General features: G+C 40.6%; 1 protein-coding gene across 1 annotated transcript in view; it reads right to left on the bottom strand.

Moving 5' to 3' along the window:
* Window positions 1–25,010, bottom strand: part of TTLL10 (tubulin tyrosine ligase like 10) — a 130,654-nt gene that overhangs the window by 26,337 nt on the left and 79,307 nt on the right. Inside the window, exons 4-7 of the mRNA XM_073603070.1 lie at window positions 18,935–19,053; window positions 16,325–16,436; window positions 13,979–14,064; window positions 9,662–9,833 (exon numbers count right to left, since the gene is read on the bottom strand). Of these exons, the coding sequence (XP_073459171.1) occupies window positions 9,662–9,833; window positions 13,979–14,064; window positions 16,325–16,436; window positions 18,935–19,053 (489 nt within the window). The remainder of the gene's footprint in view (window positions 1–9,661; window positions 9,834–13,978; window positions 14,065–16,324; window positions 16,437–18,934; window positions 19,054–25,010) is intronic.

The raw sequence follows: 25,010 nt of genomic DNA, 5'->3' as shown, positions 1-25,010 counted from the left end.
AAGATGCCCGCAAGATTCCTCGCCAGCCACAGCTTCTTCCGGATGCTCCTGTTTGGCTATCCTGATTGGCCAGGGCAGGATGATGCCACACCTGTGTATGTGCAGGAGTACAGTCATCCTGTCACACAGGCACTGTGTCAGAATGTAAACTGAACTGTGCATGCACAGCTCAATGGACACTCTACCGGTTGCAAACAGGCAGGTAAGTGTATTTTATTGCAAAAGAGACATGGCATGTCTCTTCTGCAATAAAGAGCCTGTCTATTCACATTTTTTTATTTTTCAACTTTAGTTCTACTTTAATAAATAAGTCTGCCAGATAAATAGCTAAATACACATTTGATAGATACAATATACTGTGTATGAATTATTTACCTGTCTAAAAGTTCAAAACTCTATTTAGCCACTCTTGTGATGTGCCCACCACTACTATACTGCATAGCCAGCAGACTGACCTCCCTTTCCTCTAATACAGATAAGAAATACAAGTTGGTCACTTTTCTGTCTTAGGCCTTCTTGACAATGAAAGAGCATCACCACATTGTTGTGATCACCTCTCTGCCCTTTGTTCATGTAAATAAGCATCCAGGGCCTGAAAACATGTTGGACTGGCAGCACTGTGCTAAGAAATACAGAAACACCCCCCTTTCAGAGTTGTGGAGTACTTTTGTGGCGTAGTTTTACTAGCAGGATTTAAAGAGGAACTGTAATCCCCAGACATGTGCACTGCCAAAAAATTTGTTCGTTTTCCTTTAATTAGTTTTTTGTTTTTTTCGTAAATTCAAAAATTCGTAAATTTAAAAATTCAGAATTCGTAAATTCGAAAATTCTGAATTTGTAAATTCCAAAATTCTGAATTCGTAAATTCGAAAATCCAGAAATTTGAAAGAACGAAAATCCAAAAATTCAAAATAATAACTAACTAATAATAGCTAACTATTAAATTATAGGTATTAGAATTCCCTTTCAAATTTGGCTGTTAGTGAACGTAAGGAATACAAATTTATATGAAGTTATGAATTATCAGAAATAACGAATGTCGCATCTTAACAAATGGAACGGAACAAAATAATAATAAATATTAATAATAAGTTTTTATTATTATTGTTATTTATTATTATTAATTAGTTATGTTCCATTTGTTTAGATACAGCATTCGTTATTACGAATAATTTGTAACTTTGGATAAATTCGTATTCGTTATGTTCACTAACAGCCAAATTTGAAAGGAAATTCCAATACCTATAATTTAATAGTTAGTAATAGTTATTATTAGTTATTAGTTTAGATTTTCGAATTTTCGGGTTCATGAACTTCTGGATTTTCGTTCTTATTTTCGGATTTTCGTTCTTTTGAATTTTCGGATTTTCATTCTTATTTTTAGATTTCTGAAATTTCCAAATTTCCGAATTTCTGAATTTTCGAACTTCCGAATTTAAATCCACTATTAATGTAGCACTGCACTCTTTTTTTTTTTTTTTTTTTTTTAGCACTGCACTTTTTCAAAGTCTGTAGACACTGGCAATTCCTTTTTACAAATGGTTCAAACTGAAACTTGAATAAACAAAAGAATTTGGTTCTTCCCCATTCTCCCAACACAATAATTCACCATTTATTACGAGGATGAACCTGGTATTCAGTGTGGTGCCACTTTCATCTGTTCACTTGTGGCCTTTGTAACATCTGGGGCCTGGGAACAGCTTGTGCTGTCATTGTGCTGTGTTTCAATGCTATGTAGTTGCTATTATTTTCACCTCTTTTCAGCAACATTTACTTGCAATAGGTCACTGTGCACTAAGTTCTATTGTTCCCAAGTCTAGGACAATTTAAACTTTAGTATTTATTATTATTGTTTGTGACCTCTGAAGGTTGGAGGGTGAGTTACCTCTAAAATTAAATCTTTTGTCTGTATTACTGAGTGAAAGGAGTGGTATATGTGCATTGTAGGAGAGGATAGCAGATTTTCATGTCATTTTTGCTGTTTGAATGTATCTTATCAACTATAAACAGATATAAATACGTAGTTTCCCCTTGCAGTGGGTTGTTTAGCTCGTTCCTGTACCATGGCCTACAATAGAATTTGCAACAAGGAATGTTAGAAACTTTTCCTGTTGTTCTGGCTCCTCTCCACTCAGCTTACAGGCCTGTCAGGAAACACATACTGGTCAAAACATGGGGCCCCAGATTCTGTGGTTACAGGCCAGGTCCATCAGGTGGGTCAGGCAAACACCCAGCCTAAACAACACAGGGGTCAAGCAGTACAAGACGTGTGGACCACATGAGAAACCCGTCACCAGCGCCAGGCTGACTGACCCTCCTTCTCCTGGCCGACACCAGATTCCCAACTGAGTCAGTCTGTATATTTGCTCCCCAGATATTGGCTTACCCTCTGTCCCTCAGAAATAAACAGACTCGTTTAACAACTCTTTACTGTGCGGTAACTTGTTAAATAACAGCTTTAGTAACAGTAATTTTCAGTTATCCTGGTAGTGACCACTTGGGAGAGTAGTCGAGGTCTCTCGTGAAGGAGAAGCTACAAGATCTGGTTACTCACATCTCACAGTCTCCGTTAGGTGTCCTTCTCTTCCCATCAGCCACTTTCTCAGGGTTCTGCCCACCTTACAATATATATTACTGAATAAGCAACCCAGAGTAACTGGCTGGCTGCTAGAACCCCTTTGGTGGCACTCCCTCAAAAAGGTCAATCTACAAACATCTACAGAAATATGGGGATATCTAGTGGCTGCAATTATTGTTACACAACCCACACCAGAAGAGTACAAAGGGAACTTACAAATATTTTGAAAAATGTCACTGACTGATACAGATTGTTTCCTTTGCATCTCTCTGTGTTACCTGTACTACAGAGAACCTTGGGACTACTTTCAGCAGTATACTGTTAATGGATTTACCCATGTGGTAGGCAGGGCTGCTGTTATAAATCACAGTGCCCCATAAAGCCTACCTGACAGGCCCCCCCCCCCAGCTGGAAGTAACTGAGGACATAGATGTATCAGTCCCTTTTTTCTGCAGCCTCAGTTGCAAAGATGAATGAATTTGAAGCGCTCTAATGCTTCTTGCTCGTTCACAAGCTGAAGCATAGTACACACAACTTACTATGCCTCAGTGTTGAATGGACACAGGAGTGTTTGGTACTAATCACTCACTGTGTTCATTCAGGAGAGAAAGGGGCCAATAAATTGGCCTGCGGCAGCGTGGCGGGGAAGGGGCACACAGGGGAGCCCGAACACCAGATGGAAGGGGTACAGATTGTAAGCTCCTTGAGGGTAGGGACTGATGTGAATGTACAATGTATATGTAAAGCGCTGCATAAATTGATGGCGCTATAAAAGTACCTGAAAATAAATAAAATAAAATAAATGTGCTAGAACCACTTCACTGCAGTGCAGCCAGAGGGAGAAGCCGGCAGCGTTGCAGAGGAAGGCAGAAGAGGATTGATGTCTACAATGAGACAGTACAGCCAGCCCTCCTGCTTAGCAGGTGCCTGGGCCCCCCTTTTGAACTGATGGGTCCCGGTACCGGAAGGCTGGCTGTACTGCATTGTGGCCCTGGTGGCGAGGCAAAGATACTATGATTATTGTACCTTCTTAATTTATGACTGTAATGCATTGAGGTTGCATATATAGTACAGTAAATAATAGGACTCTATTTTACTTTAAGAGTCGGCATACCCTGTGCTGGCAGCACTAAGAGAGCCGGACTGCTGCTCTCACACACAAGCAGCAGCCCAGTTTTCTGACCCCCCCCCCCAAACACTGATCTAAATGAGAGATATGTTCATTAAAGTAGAGTCCATTAGACCACAGTAGAGCCAGGCCTCTGTTTGTCTGTATGAGCCATAACTTGACTCCCCTATGTTCTAACAGCACCATGCTTTTTAGCATTTACTGCAGCTGGTAAAAAAAATAAACTAGAAGAATAGTTATTTTTATATATGCAGCCTGACTCCATTACAGTAATAAATTACAATTTTAGGAACACCTTTATAGTAATGTTAACAGCTGAAGAGAGGATGAATAGACAAGGCACCAATCTAGGTAAAAATAATGTTCCGTTTGGGAAGTTTAGTGGCCCTTCGGCAATGAATTTCATGTAATACAATTACATAGGCTAACAGACGAGACAGGCCCATCAAGTTCAGCCTTTAAATAAAAAGAAACGCACCCACAGAAACCGTAACTGTCAGAAGTATCTTTATATTGAATGTATTACCAGAATAAAACAGGATCTCTAACCCTCTAATTAGGTAACTCATCAGGTTCTTCCATTTCCTCCTCCTCTGCAAACTTATTTTAATGACAGACAAATGAAAACAGCTAAAAGACAGCTTTTATTTGTTCCTTTTTTTTTGCTGAAACTGCTTTATAATACTAGCTCATGGCGGGTCCACATTCTTTTAAAAAAAATGCTAGCTGCCTGGCTGTCTCTGCGATTAATAATTTTTAAGTGAGTGGACATAGAAATATCAGTCATATTAGAAAGTCAGAATGAAGATTTAACACCCAGAATACTAATTTGTTCCAAATCTGTGCCTCAGAAAAGTATCACAGCTGAACCCCAATTACCAGCAGCCAAGGAGAGGACAGTAACGAGAGTCTCCATATTCTCTTAGTACAATTTTATTTAAAAATTCTAGTATTGTATTTATTTATATAAACACCAGGGGGAGTTCTTACAAAGGGAAAGGACATCGTAAACATTAGCACCAGGGACGTGATTTGCGCTCCTACAGCAAACAGACAAACCTGCTACAAGGTAGCTGGTTATCTTTTATAAAGCAGTGTTTCTCAGCTTTATCAAAATATGTACAGTGTCTTGCAAAAGTATTCTCCCCCCTTGGCTTTTCACCTATTTTGTTACATTACAGCCTTTAGTTCAATGTTTTTTTTTTTATCTGAATTATATGTGATGGATCAGAACACAATAGTCTAAGTTGGTGAAGTAAAATTAGAATAATATATACATAAAACTATTTTTCAGAAATAAAAAACTGATAATTGGCATGTGCGTATGTATTCACTCCCTTTGTTATGAAGCCCATAAAAAGCTCTGGTGCAACCAATTACCATCAGAAGTCACATAATTAGTGAAATGATGTCCACCTGTGTGCAATCTAAGTGTCACATGATCTGACATTACATATACACACCATTTTGAAAGGCCCCAGAGGCTGCAACACCTAAGCAAGAGGCACCACTAACCAAACACTGCCATGAAGACCGAGGAACTCTCCAAACAAGTAAGGGACAAAGTTGTTGAGAAGTAAAAGTCGGGGTTAGGTTATAAAAAAATATTCAAATCTTTGATGATCAAAATCCATCAAATCTATCATAACCAAATGGAAAGAACAAGGCACAACAGTAAACCTGCCAAGAGACAGCCGCACACCAAAACTCACGGACCGGGCAAGGAGGGCATTAATCAGAAAGACAGCACAGAGACCTAAGGTAACCCTGGAGGAGCTGTAGAGTTCCACAGCAGAGACTGGAGTTTCTGTACATAGGACGACAATAAGCCGTGCGCTCCATAGTGTTGGGTTTTATGGCAGAGTGGCCAGAAGAAAGCCATTACTTTCAGCAAAAAACAAAATGGCACATTTTGAGTTTGTGAAAAGGCATGTGGGAGACTCCCAAAATGTATGGAGGAAGGTGCTCTGGTCACTGATGTGATTTGAGGCTAGGACGGAGGTTCACCTCTCAGCAGGACAATGACCCCAAGCAACACTTGAGTGGTTTAAGGGGAAACATGTAAATGTGTTGGAATGGCCTTGTCAAAGCCCAGACCTCAATCCAATAGATAATCTGTGGTCACACTTAAAGATTGCTGTTCACAAGCGCAAACCATCCAACTTGAAGGAGCTGGAGCAGTTTTGCAAGGAGAAATGGGCAAAAATCTCAGTGGTAAGATGTGGCAAGCTCATAGAGACTTATCCAAAGTGACTTGGAGCTGTGATAGCCGCAAAAGGTGGCTCTACAAAGTATTGACTTTAGGGGGGGTGAATAGTTATGCACATTGACTTTTTCTGTTATTTTGTCCTATTTGTTGTTTGCTTCACAATAAAAAAAAAAACAACTTCAAAGTTGTGGACATCTTCTGTAAATTAAATGATGCAAATCCTCAAACAACAAAACAAAGGCAACAAAACACAAAAAATGCCAAGGGGGTGAATATTTTTGCAAGGCACTGTACACCCTATAAAAGCCAAACCTTTATCAAATACCCCTGCCTTGGAGTCTGCCCCTTTATCTAATATACCCTTTGATGTGGGTGCATTCAAGTACCCCCTGTTTGTGTTTAAATGATTTACAAACAAACCATTAAATACAAATGTGATTAAACATGTTATTGATATATTATTTTCTAAAAATCTAAACTGTTTTGCTGAATCTAGTATAGCAAGCAGAAGTGTTCTCTACTCCTTTAAGCAGTCCCTGGGGATCACTGACACTGGCTGAGAATCAGGTTTTAAAGCATAAAGATCTAAATTCTGCTACCTGCGATATAAAAACAATAATACTGCGTGTAGGAGCAACTACAGGCGAAGAGCCCCTTGATTCTGCTGGTCCTTATCATCTGCAATCAACTTTGGTATTCTGAGGTTCAAAAAACAATCTGTGTTTCAGTATGTGTGAGTTATGTTGTATCTGGATAAAAGGTACAAGTCATCACCAGATATCTCTTCAATTCTAGAGTTAGAACACCCACCCTTTCCGACAGTAGTATCCCAGTCCTCTACTACTTACAGGCAGCTGAGACATTCAGAACACAACAGAATGGTAAGTTAGGCCGCGTACACACGAGCGGACTTTTCGGCAACAAAAGTCCGACGGCCATTCCGGCAGACTTTCGTCAGACTTTTGACGGACTTCCGACGGGCTTTTGAAGAAACGGACTTGCCTACACACGATCACACCAAAGTCCGACGGATTTGTACGTGATGACGTACAACCGGACTAAGATAAGGAAGTTCATAGCCAGTGGCCAATCGCTGCCCTAGCGTGGGTTTTCGTCCGTTGGACTAGCATACAGACGAGCGGATTTTTCGACCGGACTCGAGTCCGTCGGAAAGATTTGAAGCCTGTTTCAAATCTAAAGTCCGTCAGATTTTCGACTGGAAATGTCCGCTGAAGGTCCGATGAAGCCCACACATGATCGGATTGTCCGCAGGACTCGGTACGTCGGACCAGTCCGATCGAAAAGTCTGCTCGTCTGTACGCTGCATAAGAGGTAAACTCTGACAACCCACTAGGAAGTGTTTTTAGGGGCTCTTTTTAGTGTTATCAGATGAATATGATTATGAGCATTCTAAGATCTTGTAATCTTAAAGTAGAATTCTGGACTTAACCCTGACTACTCCTAAAACTGTTCCTTACCCCCTCTTAACACCCTATGCCTACTTACCTGTGTAAAAAGATCATATTACCTTAATTACTTACCTATCTTCAGTCAGGTTAGGTGATCTCCCCTGTGTCTGCCAGTGACGCTGCAGAGGAGAAGAGAGGGTGTGCCAACAACAACTAGTAAAGTCTGAAGCAGTGACATCCCCCATAGGCTTCAATGGCCAATCTGTTTTTGGTGCTCCCTCCTCTCCCCTGCAGCTGCTCTGGCTGATACAGTGAGTCAAATTACATGACCAAACCAGAGCAGGCTGCTGAAAATTGGTAAGTGTGCAGCTCTTTCCTACACAGGTTAGTAAGCTTAGGTGTTAGGAGGGGGGGGCAGTTTAAGGAGAGGTTAGTGTTAAACCTGGAATTCCACTTTAAGCTGGCAATAGATGGATCAAATTTCAGTTTCAATCAATCAATTCAATATATGCATGGACATTCCTGCTCGATAGAAGTCAATCTAATGTTGGAAAATGTTTGTCATTTAGAGGCTGCAGGAGCTAATCAGTGTATTCTGAACACAGCAGAGTCACGCTGTCAGAAAACAATGGCACAGTGGGGTGGAATTCCCTATCCACCTCACTGGCGCATTTTTATTTTTTTTTAATCAGCCCAATCAAAAAAACAAGTCATCTATGACCAACATTAGCAACGCCAGAGCAGATAGATGTCAGCAGAAATGCAATTAACGTGACTAAAGTTCTCCAGCCCAGTTGTTCCCCTCACATAATTCTGGTAGTGAGGGTATCTGAAAACTGCACACATATGTTCCTTGTGAGGTCCACATGTCTATGACTTAATGCAGTAAAAGACAAATCCTTATGTAGTTGTCATTTCATGTCTAGGGGTCTAAAATTTTATCTCATCTCAAAATGATCAAATGTCACTAGAGCACAAACAAAACTGAATGTGCGCGAGACTGGAAATTTAAAGAATATGAATAACATAGGGAGGACTGGTTCCTCCTGCTGCTGGTTTCAGGATGCTGCTGAAGTTTGGCATCATTGCCAGATATAACAATAACACCTCAGATCCCTTGATATGGCTTACTTATTTACTTATTGGCTTGCTTATGGATTGCTTGATACTCTTAAGGAAAATGGAAACCATGATGACCTATCACATTGCACATATTGAGATAACTAATTGATAGGGTCTGATACTTGCATGTACATCAATCAAAGCCTTCACCAGATTACCCTAGAGCAGGGGTCTCCAAACTTTCTAAACAAAGGGCCAGTTTACTGTCCTTCAGACTTTAGGGGGCCAGAATGTGGACATTAGGAGTAGAAAAGGTCCCAACTTCAGTGGGAATAAGCAATGCTGCATCTCTGGTGTCCATGGGAGGAATAGCGCCCCCTCATTGGTGTCAGTGGGAGAAATTGTGCCCCATTGTTGGTGTGATTGGGCCCCATTGTTGGTATCATTGGGAGGAATTGTGCCCCATTTTTGGTGTCAGTGGGAGGAATTCCACTCCTTTAATGGTTTAGCCATTGTAGGCATTAGTGGTTGAAAATGATGCCCCAAGGGCCAGATAAAAGCAACATAAGGGACACCATTTTTAGATCCCTGCCCTAGAGGGCACCCCCGACCCACATAGGAATTTGTGAAGGTATGTAAGGGGTACCCCAAACCATTTGGGCAGTTGGTGGTGTGAATGAACATATATATATATATATATATATATATATATATATATATATATATATAATGATAGCGTTCCTTCCCTTGTTCTCCTGATATAGCTTGATATGTGAAACTCTGTGAGAAAGAAGACCTCCACTGATGCCAAGCAAAAGAAACCTCTAGACTATTTGACGCTTGTTTTGTATCTAGTAAGGAGTTATAGGGAGGTTACTGTTATATTAAATGTATGATATCCTTTTGGAAAAGGCAAACAAAAAATGGATACATGTATATTTTAACAAATTATTGTGAACAAATATTGTAGGATTGGATTTTTTTGGAGTCGTCACTATTAATATAGGCATTTTTAAAGCCTCATTGAGCTATTTGTTAACAAGTTGTAATTGGTCAACATCCAAAAGAACAAGCAGGACTAATTTGTTTATGTTGAAGATAATAATAACTAATAATGCCTTTTTTCAGAAATCTCATAGTGTAGAGCTGAAACAAAATGATCCATGTCTGAGAAGAAAGCAAAAAACTATGATGTCTTACACTGTTCTGTTTTTTTTAAACAATGTTAATTTATGTAGGGGTAAAATGATTGCTTTATAGAAACTCATCCCTACCTTTGCACAATCCGAGCTTGTGGGCATTTTGCAGGAATTTTCTTTGCCATGGAATTTTCCATCATGGTCTGGATTTGGCTTTGAAGAGTGTCAACCTGCTCTTGGTTTTTCAGCAAATAGATACCACGTCCTTGATTCAGCCCAGTGGGTTTACAGATCCAAGTTTGGTCATCTAGAAAAATTAAACAGAGTAGGTATTCAAAATCGGTGTTCTGCAATCATGGATGTTAAATATTCCATGAAATAGACAGTTTATACAGAGCCCAGCAAAACTTATACCCAATGCAGTAAAATAGCTGCATCAAAAACAAAATCAGATTGAATATTTATCCTTTGCCAACACACATTTTTTTTTGCCAGCCTTGAACCTACCTAACAAAATGTAGCAGACAAAACTGCTACACTTTTTCCACATACAACACATACTATACCACCACCCATGCTTGAGCGTATTTAATAATAACATTTTTAATACCTTACAAAAAAAAAATCTATAATAAAAACTTGTTCCAAGTCTGCAGTGCATACATTGTGAACAAAACACCTTTAAACAAAAAAATCCGAAGCATGAAATCTCACCACAGAAAGAAGTACACAGGGATACTTTTGGCCTACCAACAGCGGGTGACAAATCTAGTACACCAGGCCCAAATCAACCCAGGAAGAAAGCATAACAACCCAACACAAATCTATTTGTAGCGCACCCCCTTTAAGAGGAAGTAAACTTATGGGATGCCCACTTGACTCCAGAACAACTTCAGGGACAACTTTTCCTATATGCACTCCTCTGCTTCCTCCAGCACTTGCTTGCTTGCAGAACTCCAGCTGGTACACTGTTAGTGGATCTGACAAGGCACTCAGTCAGATCATAACAAAAGCCTGTTACAGGGCAGGAACACAAGGCCCCTTAGATGTGTAGCAAAAAGTCAGTGTCCAGCATACATCCCTGTGGCTACTGATCCCAGCACCACCTCTTCAGGCACTGCCAACCCACCTGGCTGCAGCTGCCCCTTTCACTAGCCCTCCTGGTTAATCTCGCCACAGTCCTCCCAGACTGAACACTCACTAGCCCACCCAGCAGACTAATCAGAAGATCTCCCAGACGTGCTGACCTGCTCCCACTGTCCTCTCTCCTTGCTCTTGAGCCTCCAGGAAGGGGTTCCGCCAAGTGTTGTGAGGGATCCTTCCAGCACCGGAGCCCCAGGCCCGAGGTTACCCCCCCCAGATTAGGGGGCACTCTGCAAGGGCCTCTGACAGCATCCTCAGCACTCCATCTCCATTTTCCACCTGACTGCCCCTGCTGGCATGATTAATGTCTATTTATGAGGTAAGCTGCCCCTTGCCAGCCCATTTGCTGGGGATTGGCTGGGGTCCTCAGAAATATGCATGACAGCCCCTCCTAGTTTCCACTCACTACAATCTAGAACCTTCTCCAAGGTTCCAGAAAACAGGGAGAGGCACCAGAAGTGCTGTCAGATGAGTCATCCAGCCTCCCTGAGTCACTAAACGCTGACCCAGATTCAGCCCAGGCCTGGCTCCCAACCAAGCCAATTTACCTACACTAGCAACTAACTATATACATCTAGCACACTAGCTAGAGGGTTCTACATATTATTCCAGGGTAACCCACCTGCTCCCCACTTGGTTCAATAGAGGACAGGCTTTCTTCCCTGAAAACTGATAAGAACAGATACTACACTTGAACTTAGTATTGATTATATGAGCAGAGATGAACAGACTAATTTAAATCTGAATATGGCCAAGTCAACCAGTGCAGATATGTGCACATTTTTGGATGTTCATGCCAATGAATTTAAACAAGTAGAGGAAACTGTAGCTGAGACTAAAATAGTGGGTACCACATCCAGAGAAGAGAGAGAAATCTCTTTAGGATGCTTTGAGGTATGACAGAGAGATGGTATAGGGTGAAAGGAATAAACCACCTTGGGAAGAAAGGAGACAAATGTCAAATCAACCTTGTCTTTGGATAGCAAAAGAAGGGATTATTTACAGGTTAAAACTGCCAACTGAGAGGCATGCCTCCAAGATGTGATGGTGATGACCCTTTAATTTAGGGGAGATAAGAGGGGGTGAAAAGAACTGCTAAGTCCAAGATTTGACCCTTGGTGGCACTCAAGGCTAAGCATTGGTACAGACCCAACTGAAGTAAAGACTGAGAACTTTCTGGGAAGGAATTCCCATGCTGCATACCAAGAGAAAAACATTTTCCAAGTGCCACAGTATTATTTGCAAGGAGTCAATTTCACAGCTTTCAAGCATGAAGGGATAACCAAATCCATTAGGCCCCTGTCCCTCAGGACCTGCGTTTCAGGTTGTTAAAGCCAGCAACAGGCAAGCAACAACCTGCAATAGAAGTAGGATGGTAAACTGATCTGTAGGCACGTGCAGTCTGCTTTCTCCACAGCAGGTGGTGCTCACCCACAGTGGCTTTGCAGTTGTTAAGGAAGTCAAGAGGAATATAGCTTGAATATAGTTCCTCTATGGTTTCCTGGGTCACTGGGAAGATCAGTTTGGATGCTTCTGCCCCATGTGACTTTGGCAGCTACCTTGAGTCAGGCAGAGCCTATTTAAGGCCCTAGCTCCCAGGTTTGGTGCACTTTATGCAATTAGTGAGGGTAGCATAGGTAAAGATACCTTGTCTGTAAGGGACAGTACTAGCTGTAGGGAAAGGCACCTGTCGAGCAACTCCTCTGGACATCTTCCCGCTTGGGCACAAGATGACAAGGCAGCATTCTGCCCTTTTAACAGATGCTGTCAGCTGGCTAAAACCTGCTCTCTTTGTGTTGATGGAAACTGTGAGTGCATCTGGTTGAACAGCCTTCCCACTAGGTTTGTTGTGAACTGTTGCTGCATTACTTTAATACACATTTTCTATTGCACCTAACTGTGTGAATTATTGCTGCTGCACCATGCTGCACCCCACCTACAGGCCCTTAGACAGAAGATCAGGATGATTTGTGAGGGCCCACAGAGAGTCTGCCAAGAGCCTGATGAGCTCTGAGTACCACTTCCTCCTGGGCCAGTTTAGTGCAATGAGAATCATCGAATTGCCCTTAAATTTGATCCTACAGGAAGGAGTTTCAGAAGAGAAAAGGCATAGATCAAGTTTAGCCAACCATATAACCACACAGTTAACCTAGAAAGGGATGACAAGTAGGATAAAAAGTGGGACTTTCCTTGCACTGTTCAGGATAACAAATACATAAAAACTATTTTAATAATAATTTTATTGAACTTTATAAGTATTTGTATTTGTCTGATTAGTACAAGGAAAGCTCCACTTTTTATCCCCCGTCATCACTTTCTGGGTTGACTGTGTTTTTTATATGGTTGATTTGAATAGGGATGGTACCAGCAAAGATTTTAATGTCACAAAATAAACCACTATGCTCCAGATGCCTGGACCTGGAGACAAACCTGCTCAGCTTCTTTTTTCAAAACACCTTGTGTTGGTGAGGTGAACAGACCATTCTCCAGAGTCCCAAACTGGAATGTGCATGGTGGACAGGACTGGAACGTGAAGTTCTGCCCAAGCCAGAATCAGATCTGTCGCACTTTGAGCCTTTAAGTCTTCCGATTCCTCCTTGATAGGTTCCGGTTCCTCCTTGTTCTTTCTTGATAGTTGATGTAAACCACTGAAGTAGCATTGTCTGATTCAGTCCTGGCTGGATGACCTTGCAGGAGACAGATCCAGCATTGAAGAGGTCACCAAATCTATGAGTTCCAGAACATTGATCAGTAGAGGAGCATCCTCCGACAACAAAGTCTCTTGTACCAAGAAGACATCTGTTAGGTATCTATTGTGAGATCCTTCAAAACCATTATGAGGAATGACTTTCCTGATTCCAAATCTGAACTTGCAACCCACCACACCAAGGCAAGCCTGGTTTTACTGATCAGGTATATGAAATGATCCAGAGACTGCTCTCTCCTGTCCCATGCTGCCAGAAATGTTGTTTTCCACTGGGCAATCTCCTGAAAGCGGCAGCATAATCTGATATACTGTAAATTACATCCTGTGTCCCTTAATGTATAACTAAGAAAAAATTACCACTCTACATTTTCGGTTTGAATTTTCAGCTGGAAGTGTATTTGCAGCTTATAATGACAATACTAAGTAAACTGAATAATATATGTTTACTGACAGACTTACTTGAGTTCACTAATTGTAATAATAATTTGTTTATTTGAAACCTGACAGGTAGAACTTCTTCATGTTTAAAAAAATTTACTATTGAATAAAAATTAAACTAATTTCTTGAATTTAACCAATGTACCGCATGTATAGTGGGTTACCTTCATAGATAGAAAAGAATGTCTCAGCCTCTTCTTTCAAATCCAGACGGAATGTCTCAGGGAAAAAATCAGCCATTTTCAACACCCTGTTTGTAGACAGAAATAAAAAACAATATTGACCACAGATACACCACAAACTGAACAGTGTCATACATTTCCATACATTAGCTGTACCTTTTGTTCTTTCTTGAACTGAAATTTCCCTGTACCTCCACAACTGTCCTTCTTTTAGGAGGTATCTTTATAAACACATGTACTATTCAATAGAAAACTATAATGGTTTTGGTCATTTTGATTTGAATTTTTTAAGTTACCTGTTTATATTTCTCTTAATTTTATGTAACAGCGTTACTAGGGTCATTTATACTGTTGCACTGCAGTAAAGCATGCATTAAATGCCACCCCAACACACATGCATCCCAGCACACCACAGCGCTCAACAACACTGTGTTGGTGCATTAAGAAGCCCAAAGAAGGGCAATTTCACACCACAATGCATATGTTATCATGTTCACAACAAAATAAAAAAAAAATAAAAAAAAATAAAAATAGAGATATAAACTCGCGCTTGGAGTACAAATAATATTCATGAGAATGCAGCACCTAAATACTGTATGTTTGAATACTAGACAGTAAACAGATCTATGTGAAAAGACAAATGTGCATATCTCTTTAAACCCAATATGAATAAATAAATAAAGCATTTATAAATGTGCCAATTAAAGGAGGCAGCCTCCCATCCCGATGATGCTTGTTTAGGGAAAACGCGTTGGACAGAGCTGTTCTGTGACATCATCACGCATAACCCCTTGAACCCCGTACTTGTGCAGCGCCTTATAGTGCATTGGAAACAAAAATACTACACATGTTGTTCATTTATTTGACTTACTTGCTATGAGCAACATAACTTTTTTTTTTTTAAATAAGTACTAGTGAGTCATACTAAAGTGTTGTATCATTTTTATTTGATATTTATTTTTTTTCGCTAAAGTGGCCATTTTAGGTAATTGTCAATACAGAAAATCATTTGTACAAATTACTGTTGGCTGTATGGAGGCAAGATGGGTACGTTTGCATCTTTTGCCAACAAATTGAGGTAAACAGTATTCTTTTGTGTAGTATGTCTACACAACTCCTGAAATTCTATAGCAACCTTTAATCTGGAAAAATGAACACAAGCATATAGTAAATTGTATTGTAAGCTTATTAATACAAATCCTTGATTAGTAATGCATAAGGATATATCAATAGAATAAGAGTATGACTGACAACATGACATGACATTATAAATTATGCTTTACATTAACCACTTCAGCCCAGGAAGGATTTACCCCCTTAATGACCAGGCCATTTTTTGCGATACGGCACTGCATTGCTTTAACGGACAATTGCGCGGTCATGCGACATTGTACCCAAACAAAATAGAGCTTTCTTTTTGTGGTATTTGATCACCTCTGTGAATTTTTATTTTTTGCACCATAAACAAAAAAACACAGACAATTTTGAAAAAAAAAAACAATATTTTTTACTTTTTGCTATAATACAGATCCAAAAAAAGTGTTCTGTTCAGTTAGACCAATATATATCCTTCTACATGTTTTTGGTAAACAAATCGCAATAAGCGTATATTGATTGGTTTGCGTAAAAGTTATACCGTCTACAAAATAGGGGATAGGTTTATAGACTTTTATTTTTTTAATGTTTTTACTGGTAATGGCGGCGATCTGTGATTTTTAGAGGGACTGCGACATTGCGTCGGACAAATCTGACCTCACGTGACACTTTTTAGGGACCTGTGACATTATTACAGTGATCAGTGCTAAAAAAATGCACTGGTCAATGTATAAATGACAATGGCAGGGAAGGGGTTAACACTAGGGGGCGATCAAGGGGTTAACTGTGTTCCCTGGGTGTGTTCTAACTGTGTGGGGGATAGGCTACTGGGACAACACAGAGATCGCTGTTCCTGATCACTAGGAACAGCAGATCTCCATGTTGTCCCCTGTCAGAATGGGGATCTGCCTTGTTTACATTGGCAGATCCCTGTTCTGCCTCTCTGTGGAGCGATCTCGGGTGGCTGGCGGACATCGAGTCCGGCGGACCCACGCGAGCGCCCACAGTATTTATTGCATGAAGCAACTTACAGGTACATAGTTTTGCACAATAGAGCCGACCTGCCGCAGTATATGTACTGTGGCTGGTCGACAAGTGGTTTTTAATGGAGTTACTAACTTCTAATAAATAAAGTGAATAGTGATTCATAAAAAAGCCACAAATGGATCCCTAACCACTGTATTAGGGGCAGGTACACTTTTATAACTACTGTAATTAGAGATGATTGCCCACCTTGCTTTGTTGATTTTTTGCATGACTCTTTCATATTCCCGTAGGCTGATCAAAAGTCCGATCTTCGTGGTGAGCACCTTATTGTTAGGTATTTGATACAAAAGTTGTTCACCTAAACATAAAACATTAAAGTATGCATTATTGTAAAGTATGTGATTTTTATACCAAGCAGATGCAAAACCTCCTTATTGCTGTCTATGTTTTTGCAATGAAAATTGAATACTAACAACTTATGGAAGTATATCCTATATTCTATGTTTTATCTGCAGGGCAGCACAAGACAAATGGGTTGATTTACTCAAACTGGAGAGCGCAAAATCTGCTGCAGTTTTGCATCGCAGCAAATCAGCTTCTAATTTCAGTTTGTTCATTTAAAAGGTTACTAAACCCTGGGGGGAGGGGTTTAACAATAAAATAACAAACATGTTATACTTACCGGCTCTGTGCAGTGATTTTGCACAGAACTGCCTGGATCCTCATCCTTTTGGGTCCCCCACTGGCACTCCTGGCCCCTCGCTCCTTCTAGGTGCCTCCACAGCAAGCAGCTTTCTCTGGGGGCACCCAAGCAGGCGCGCTTTTGAGCTGAAGCTCTGTGTGTCCATTCACACACAGAGCTGCGGCTTGGCCCTGCCCCCTCCGTCTCCTGAATGGCTCACTGGGTGTGATTGACAGCAGTGGGAGCCAATGGCTTCCACTGCTGCCAGAAGGCCAATCAGGAGTGCGAGTCCCCAGAGAGCCAAGGCTCTCTTGGACATCACTGGATCAAAAGGGGTTCTGGCAATTATTAGGGGGGGCTGCTGCATACAGAAGTTTTTTTTGCCTTCATGCATAGCATGCATGAAGGTAAAAAAAACCTTGTGCCTTTACAACCACTTTAAGCCTTGACAAAAAAAAACAAAAAACTGGAAGCCGATTGCTTTTTATGTGGAGCTGCACCAGATTTTGCACTCAACCCAAAAGAGTTAAGCTGGCCATACATGGTTCAGTTTTTTTTATCCAACCAGCCAGAATGAAAAATGAAATTTTCCCCAGAGCTTGGTGAATGCAGTAAAGTTTCATTTTGCTAAGATTACCCAATCACATGCAAGGAAAATAAAACATCAGCACTTTTTCTTGTGCATGACTGGGTGATGGAAGTCAGCAGAGCTTTAACTTAGTCACTAAGCTCTTGTGGAAATTCCCTTGCAAAGGGAACAGCCTATTTGCCTAATAAATCATCCCCAATATCTGTGAAGCACACTAGAACCTTATTGAAATAGGAGGTATCTATACATCTCACTTCCATCACAAATCCCAAAAATATAGGAGTTCATGCTCATCTTAGGATAGGGGGCAGGGTCATGCAAATTATTTCTTTGAGCCCCTCGGCCAGCTGTATATTCAGAACACCTGGATTATGGGACAAATATAGCCTAATATTATAGAGCTATTTAATCCAAACTAGATACAGCTGTTAAGATTTGTTGGCCAGCAACAGTGCAGTGCTTGGCTTCTATGGTTTAGGGGTTCGGTAGGTGATAGAAAGTTTTTGTTTTGATTATATTTTTTATACTTTTTGGAACCAGGTCAAAGTTCCAAAAAACTAACATTTTAAAGAGGTGGTCATTTAATGACATCCTTCATATTTCTCTCAATATAGAATTCTTCTAAATACATCTAGTACTAAGAGGAGTAACTTAAAGCAGAGCTCCACCCAAAAGGGGAAGCTCCGCTTGTTTGCTTCCTCACCCCTCTCTGCTGCCACATTTGGCACCTTCCGGGGGGGGGGGGGGGGATACCTGTCAAAACCAGGTACTCGCTCCCACTTCTGGGTAAGATCTCCGCAATCATTGTGCTGCGATCTATGTAATTTACGGCCCCTCCTCCTTCCCTCTGCTGCGTTCTGAGAGACACACAGATCCCAGAAGACAGCGGGACCATTAAGAAAGCGCAGCGCATCTCGCGCATGCGCAGTAGGGAGCCAATGGACAGATCGGCTCTCTTCCTTCAGGGGCCGCGGGCTCCGGCTCTGTGATTGGCTGGAGCCGTGTGACTTCACTCCAGTCAGTCAGCATGGAGGTCTGCTTCTTCACAGCGCATGCACCGATTACATCATCAGTACAGTACAAGGTAAATATCTCCTAAACGGTGCATGTTTAGGAGTTTTTCCACTACCTTTAGGTAAGTCTTTTTCTTTGCTTACCTATAGGTAAAAGTGACAATCGGGGGTTTACAAGCACTTTTAGTTGAATTTGTATGTAAGTTGGAACAGGTAAATTTTTTAAGTGTAACTCCAGCCCAAAAATAATTTTTACATATTTTGGATAGCTCATGTAAGGGTTTGTTTTGTGATGTTGTGATGCGGTCTGTGCCCCTGATCAGAAGATTTTACCTCCCTATCTGTCCCTGTGACAATCGGATTTTGAAAATGTTGGGTTGTTGTGGAAACAAAGATTGGTGATAAAGCTTCAATGGAGACACCTTTTTCCCACAATAACTCTAATAGGAATAACTTTCCCTTCCTAGGGGTAGATTGTTGTCTCCCTTGTAAGTATGTAAATCAGATATATGCAACTGGGGAACTGCCTGCATTGTGTTTCAGCATCAAACATGCAATGTATGCATTCTCACCTTCCCGGAAGGCATTATAGGTGGCCGAGCTCTTGGTTTCGCACCATTTCAGCTTGTAGTCCTCTCTTTTGTTGTCATGGATCTGTTGCCATCCCTTGTTCAGGCAATATTCACTTACCCTAGAAAACAAGGTCTATTCATAAGGATACCATTCAATACAAGACCTAAATATAGCAAATTAAAAAATATATCATTTTTGAATGTTTTGTAGATCCAAATATGAAAGAGATCAAACAAATGTAAATTGTCTTATTATTGTGTGCTGTATAGTTTGTAACCAAATGTACATCTGATCAGTCAGATTTGCCAATTTCTTATCTTACAACTAGTCTAAAATTGTTCATATATGAAACAATTTCCAGTCAATTTCAGCCACTTTTCATCCACCAGTATGATTGCAAGTAAACATATAAAAAGCTAAGAAATCTACAATCCAAGTTTAATCAACCACCAGAGTTTTGTGGAAACTGGCCAATACATTGATAGCTTCAATACAGTTTATTAAAATATCAAATCAAAAACAGGGAAAAAACTCCAGCAGATAATATTAGGATTTTTATGACGTCCTCCCGGAATTCCCCTCTCGCGCGCCCCCTGGGGCGCGCACCCGAGCACATCCGTGACCGCCGGGTCCTGAGGACCCGGCGCATCACGGATCCCGGTAAATGGCCACTGATCGCGGCCGTTTACCATGCGATCGCGCCGTCAAATGACGGCGCGATCACATGTAAACAGACCGGCGTCATCTGATGATGCCGGTTCCTCTCCTCCCCTCCTGTGTACCGATCGGTACACTGTGAGCGGAGAGGGGGATGGATGGATGGCTGCAGCGCTGTGGGCTGGATGTGTAGTGCCCACAGCGCTGCACAGAGACATCCAGCCATCCATCCATCCATCCATGCTCAGCCATCCCTACTGCTGTGCAATACTCTGCAAAGCCCCACATTACCCTGGAATACCCCACATTACTCTGCAATACCCCCACAATACTCTTCAAAGCCCCACATTACCCTGGAATACCCCCACAATACTCTGCAAAGCCCCACATTACCCTGGAATACCCCACATTACTCTGCAATACCCCCACAATACTCTGCAAAGCCCCGCATTACCCCGCCATACCCCGCATTACCCTGCCATACCCCGCCATACCCCGCCATACTCCGCCATACCCCGCCATACCCCGCCATACTCCGCCATACCCCGCCATACTCCGCCATACCCCGCCATACCCCACCATACTCCGCAATACCCCGCCATACCCCGCCATACCCCGCCATACTTCGCAATACCCCGCCATATTTTGTGTAAAAAAAAAGTTTAAAAAAAAACCTTGATTTTGCAAAGAATTGTGGGAAAAAATGACAACTTCAAAAAACTCACCATGCATCTTTCTAAATACCTTGGAATGTCTTCTTTACAAAAAGGGGTCATTTGGGGGGTATTTGTACTTTTCTGGCATGTTAGGGTCTCAAGAAATTAGATAGGCCGTCAGTACTTCAGGTGTGATCAATTTTCAGATATTCGCACCATAGCTTGTGGACTCTATAACTTTCACAAAGACCAAATAATATACACCAATTTGTCCTTATTTTACCAAAGATATGTAGCAGTATAAATTTTGGCCAAAATATATGAAGAAAAATTACTAATTTGCAAAATATTATAACAGAAATGAAGAAAAATGTATTTTTTTACAGATTTTTCGGTCTTTTTTCTTTTAGGGGGCAAAAAATAAAGAACCCAGCGGTGATTAAATACCACCAAAAAAAAGCTCTATTTGTGTGAAAAAAAGGACAAAAATTTTATATAGATACAGTGTTGCATGACTGAGTAATTGTCATTCAAAATGTGAGAGCACCAAAAGCTGAAAATTGGTCTGGTTAGGAAGGGGGTTTAAGTGCCCAAGTGGTTAATGAAGTACCAGTACACACCTTGTGGTGCCTGCTCCAAGGCAGTGCATTAGGGTTTATACATTTTTTAAACTGACAGGTTCATTTTTATATTCTCTAAAGTTGAGATACATTTCACTTAAAGTAGTGAACCATGTTTTTGCAGAAGAGGTTTTTATTACATATTATTAGAACATATTGTTATTTTAATATGATGAACAAATACAATGCAAACTGTGAGAAACAACTAGGCACCATCTGTATTTGTCAGATAAAAATGAATTCTTGTACACCAAAGCCTAAACTAGCATTATATGTATCTCCCTTAATCAACAAGATGTGTGCAAGTACTGAACAAAAAGAAGTAAAAGTAAGCATATAAGTATGAATATAATTTAATGACTTAGCTGCTTGTTAAAGTATCAGGGAGGATTTTCTCAGTTGCACACTTGGCCCAAGGGGCCCACACTGTGTTAATGAAATCAATGATAATGCATATTGTATGCAATTTGTCCCTTGCGCTAGATCCACCATAGTTTACTTATAACCCATGGTTTAATAGGAGAGAATGTTTCCCGGTAGCTCTATCTGTGCGCCTTGAGGCTGAGCAGAGGTGGATAATAATCTTATATTGAGATTTATCACAGTATGTTATCTGTCTACCGAAGACCACCCAGGAAATAACTAAGAAGCATACATTTCAAAATGATAACATAGGCCCACCGGTGCTGGAGGATATTGGTATACTGGCAGCAAAGCACTTTGGCTATTAGCGACTCAAATTTCTCATGGTACTCATTCAGCTTATGACTCAGCACACACACATAAAATAAAACCTTTGCTGTATCTTGTAATAGAAACTCAGTAAACAAGAGTGATGCTTGGAGACCTCAAGAAGTCCCAGCAGATACAATATTTATTTCTTGCACATCAGACTTCCATTCCCTCCAATCAGAATGTTCCCCTGAGAAGATGAAATATTGAGAGTCTAGAATTATAACTTTGTTGTTTACTTGGCAAAGTCCCTCAACACTCCTACAGTTTATACCATATATACTGAAGGAGACCATGTTCTCGTAACCCTTTGTATTCTTGAGCGTTTTAAAGTGGAAGTTCACTCTCAGTCAACATTGACTATTTTTAATCTATATGCTGCTAGCATTAGTAAATAGATAGAAAAGTATATCATAGTTAAGTGTTTTATATATTATTTTGCATTTCTTCAACTACTTCCTGGTTTCCAGGCCTAGGAAAATTATATCATACATCCCAGGAGTCTTCGGGGGGGGGGGGGGGGCTCTTCTCAGCTAAGCACACCCTCCTGCCTGCATGGGCTAAGGGCAGAGGGATTCCAGAAAGTAAATTATACATGAATCACCTGCCCTTATTCACAGTGGCCACATATAACTCTTTGTTTTGTAATTCCCAGAACAGGGTCTGGAGTCCGGAGGCTTCAAAGCGATTTGGGTGGGAGAAGCCTCTACCCCTGTCCCCATTCTTTCCTGACCGAGGCCCTAAACTTGATGGTCCTGCCTGCTGCCTGGACTAATACTTTGGCTGTGTTGACAATAACTCTACCTGCACTGACCCAGGACTTTTCATTGACCATGTGCCTGTTGCCTGGACCAATACTGTGGCTGCACTGACCATATCTCTGCCCGCTGCCTGTACTATGGACAGTATTCCTGCCTGCTGCATGGATGATCCTTTTGCTGCTGCTGACCACATCCCTGCCTGCTACCTGGACCGATGCTCTTCTCTGTGGACCATTGCACTACTAAAACCGCAGGTAATCTTTTGTTTACTCTTTGCCCAGAAGAATGTATTAGACATGTGCACACTGAAATATTTCGTTTCGGAATTTCATTTTCATCTGAAAAATAAATTTATTTAGTTACTCCCGAAATTTGTTTTTATTTATTTCGTTTTTCGTTAAAAATTGCATTCGTCCGAAAATCATAATTAATTAAGGTCGAATCTGTCATTGAAGGCTTATGGTGTCTGTCGAATGTTCAAAGAAGATTAGACGGAGCAGCTAAACTCTACGACGCCGTATAGTTTACCTGCTCCGTTGAATCTTCTTAGAACTTTCAACAGACACCATAAGCCAAAGTACGTGTGTACTTAGTTCTAGCTATTTTACTGCTCCTCCTGTTTGGTTACAATCAGCCAATAACATTCATCATCATCATTATTTTTATTTTACTTCCCCCACCCAATTCCAGCAGCAATCTTTTTTCCCCTATGTCGAATCTTTTCTCTCTATGTCGAATCTTTTCTCTCTATGTAGAATAATCTTGGACTAATAGAGTTAAGGTTAGGCACATTTGACCACAGGTTTGATGGACACAGATTGTTATTGTCATCATCATGTCGAATCTCCTATCTATATCGAACTGTTGTAGCAACGAAAATAAAGCATTTGTCTATGTCGGATCTTTTGTTTTTCGGATTCTGCACTTTCATTATCGTTTGTTAATACGATAACGAAAATACCTGAAATTCGGACGAAAATGCATTTGGACGAAAACGAATGCACATGTCTAGAATGTATTTTGGTTTGTAATTGGTATGTACAGTACATGCTATGTGTTAGAAATATGAAGGGTATATAAGTACATGAAATAAATAAATAAGGGCCTTCAACAATGTGGTTGGCAATAGGTTGGCAGGAATTTGTGTGTGTAATTTATGCTTGGAAATATCTTATAAATGGACAACTCTGTGTAAATAAAATGCGTATCATTTTTTTTCCACATTTTCCAAAAACTTCTGGAAAAAAATGAACCGTTCAAAAGACTCATTATGCCTCATAGATTATACATTGGCGTGTTTGCTTTCCAAAATGGGGTCATTTTGTGGGCATTTATATTGTAATGGTGCTCTAGGGCCTTCAAAAGTGTGATAGGTCGTCATCAAATTAGATGTGTAATTTATGCTCCTAGAACGCCTGGAGGTGCTACTTGGACGTTGAGCCTCTGTATGTGGCCAGGCTGTATAAAAGTCTCACACATGTGTTATTGCCATACTCGGGAGGAGTAGCAGAATGTATTTTGGGGTGTCAATTTTGCTATGTACATGCTATGTGTTGGAAATATCTTATAAATGGACAACTTTGTGTAAAAAAAAAAATGCGTTTTCATTTTTTTTACACATTTTCCATCAACTTCTGGAAAAAAATGAACTATTCAAAAGACTCATTATGTCTCATAGATTATACATTGGGGTGTTTACTTTCCAAACTCAGGAGGAGTAGCAGAATGTATTTTGGGGTGTAATTGCAAGTATGCATGTGCTGTGTGAGAGAAATAACTTGTTAATATGACAATTTTTTGTAAGAAAATAAAAAATAAAAAATGTCTTAATTTTCCCAAGAATTGTGGGAAAAAATTACAACTTCAAAAACTTACCATGCCACTTACTAAATACCTTGTATTGTTTACTTTCCGAAAAGGGGGCATTTGAGGGGTATTTGTACTGACCTGGCTTGTTAGTATCTCAAGAAATGAGAGGCCGTCAGTACATCAGGCGTGATTAATTTTCAATGATTGGCACCATAGCTTGTAGACTCTAGAACTTTCACACAGACCAAATAATATATACTAATTTGTGTTATTTTTACCAAAGATATTTAGCAGTATAAATTTTGGCCCAAATTTATGAAAAAAATGCTAAATTTTACAATTGAAACTAAAACAAGGGTTTTTTTTTTCAAAAGGTCCACTCTTTTTTTGCTTATATTGCAAAAAATAAAAAACCCAGTGGTGATTAAATACCACCAAAAGAAAGCTCTATTTGTGAGGAAAAAATGATAAAAATTTTGTTTGGGTACAGTGTAGCATGACTAATTGTCATTCAAATTGTGAGAGTGCTGAAAGCTGAAAATTGGCCAGGGCAGGAAGGGTGTAAAAGGTGCCCTGTGTTGAAGTGGTTAAGGGATTCTTGTTCTATGAGCTCCAACTTTGCCGGTGAAGACAGTGCAAGGCTTTGCTTTTAGGATATTACTGTTTATTGCTCTTAAGCCCCTTTCACACTGGGGCGGTGGGGGCGTCGGTGGTACAACAGCGCTATTTTTAGCGCTGCTGTACCGTCGTTCTTGTAGCTGTATTCGGCCGCTAGCGGTGCGGTTTTAACCCCCGCTGGCGTGGCCGAAAAAGGGTTAAAATCACTCGTACAGCGCGGCT

This window comes from Aquarana catesbeiana, linkage group LG10 (genome assembly GCF_042186555.1).
Source record: "Aquarana catesbeiana isolate 2022-GZ linkage group LG10, ASM4218655v1, whole genome shotgun sequence".
NCBI lineage: Eukaryota > Metazoa > Chordata > Amphibia > Anura > Ranidae > Aquarana > Aquarana catesbeiana.
This window is presented reverse-complemented; position numbering and strand designations above follow the sequence as displayed.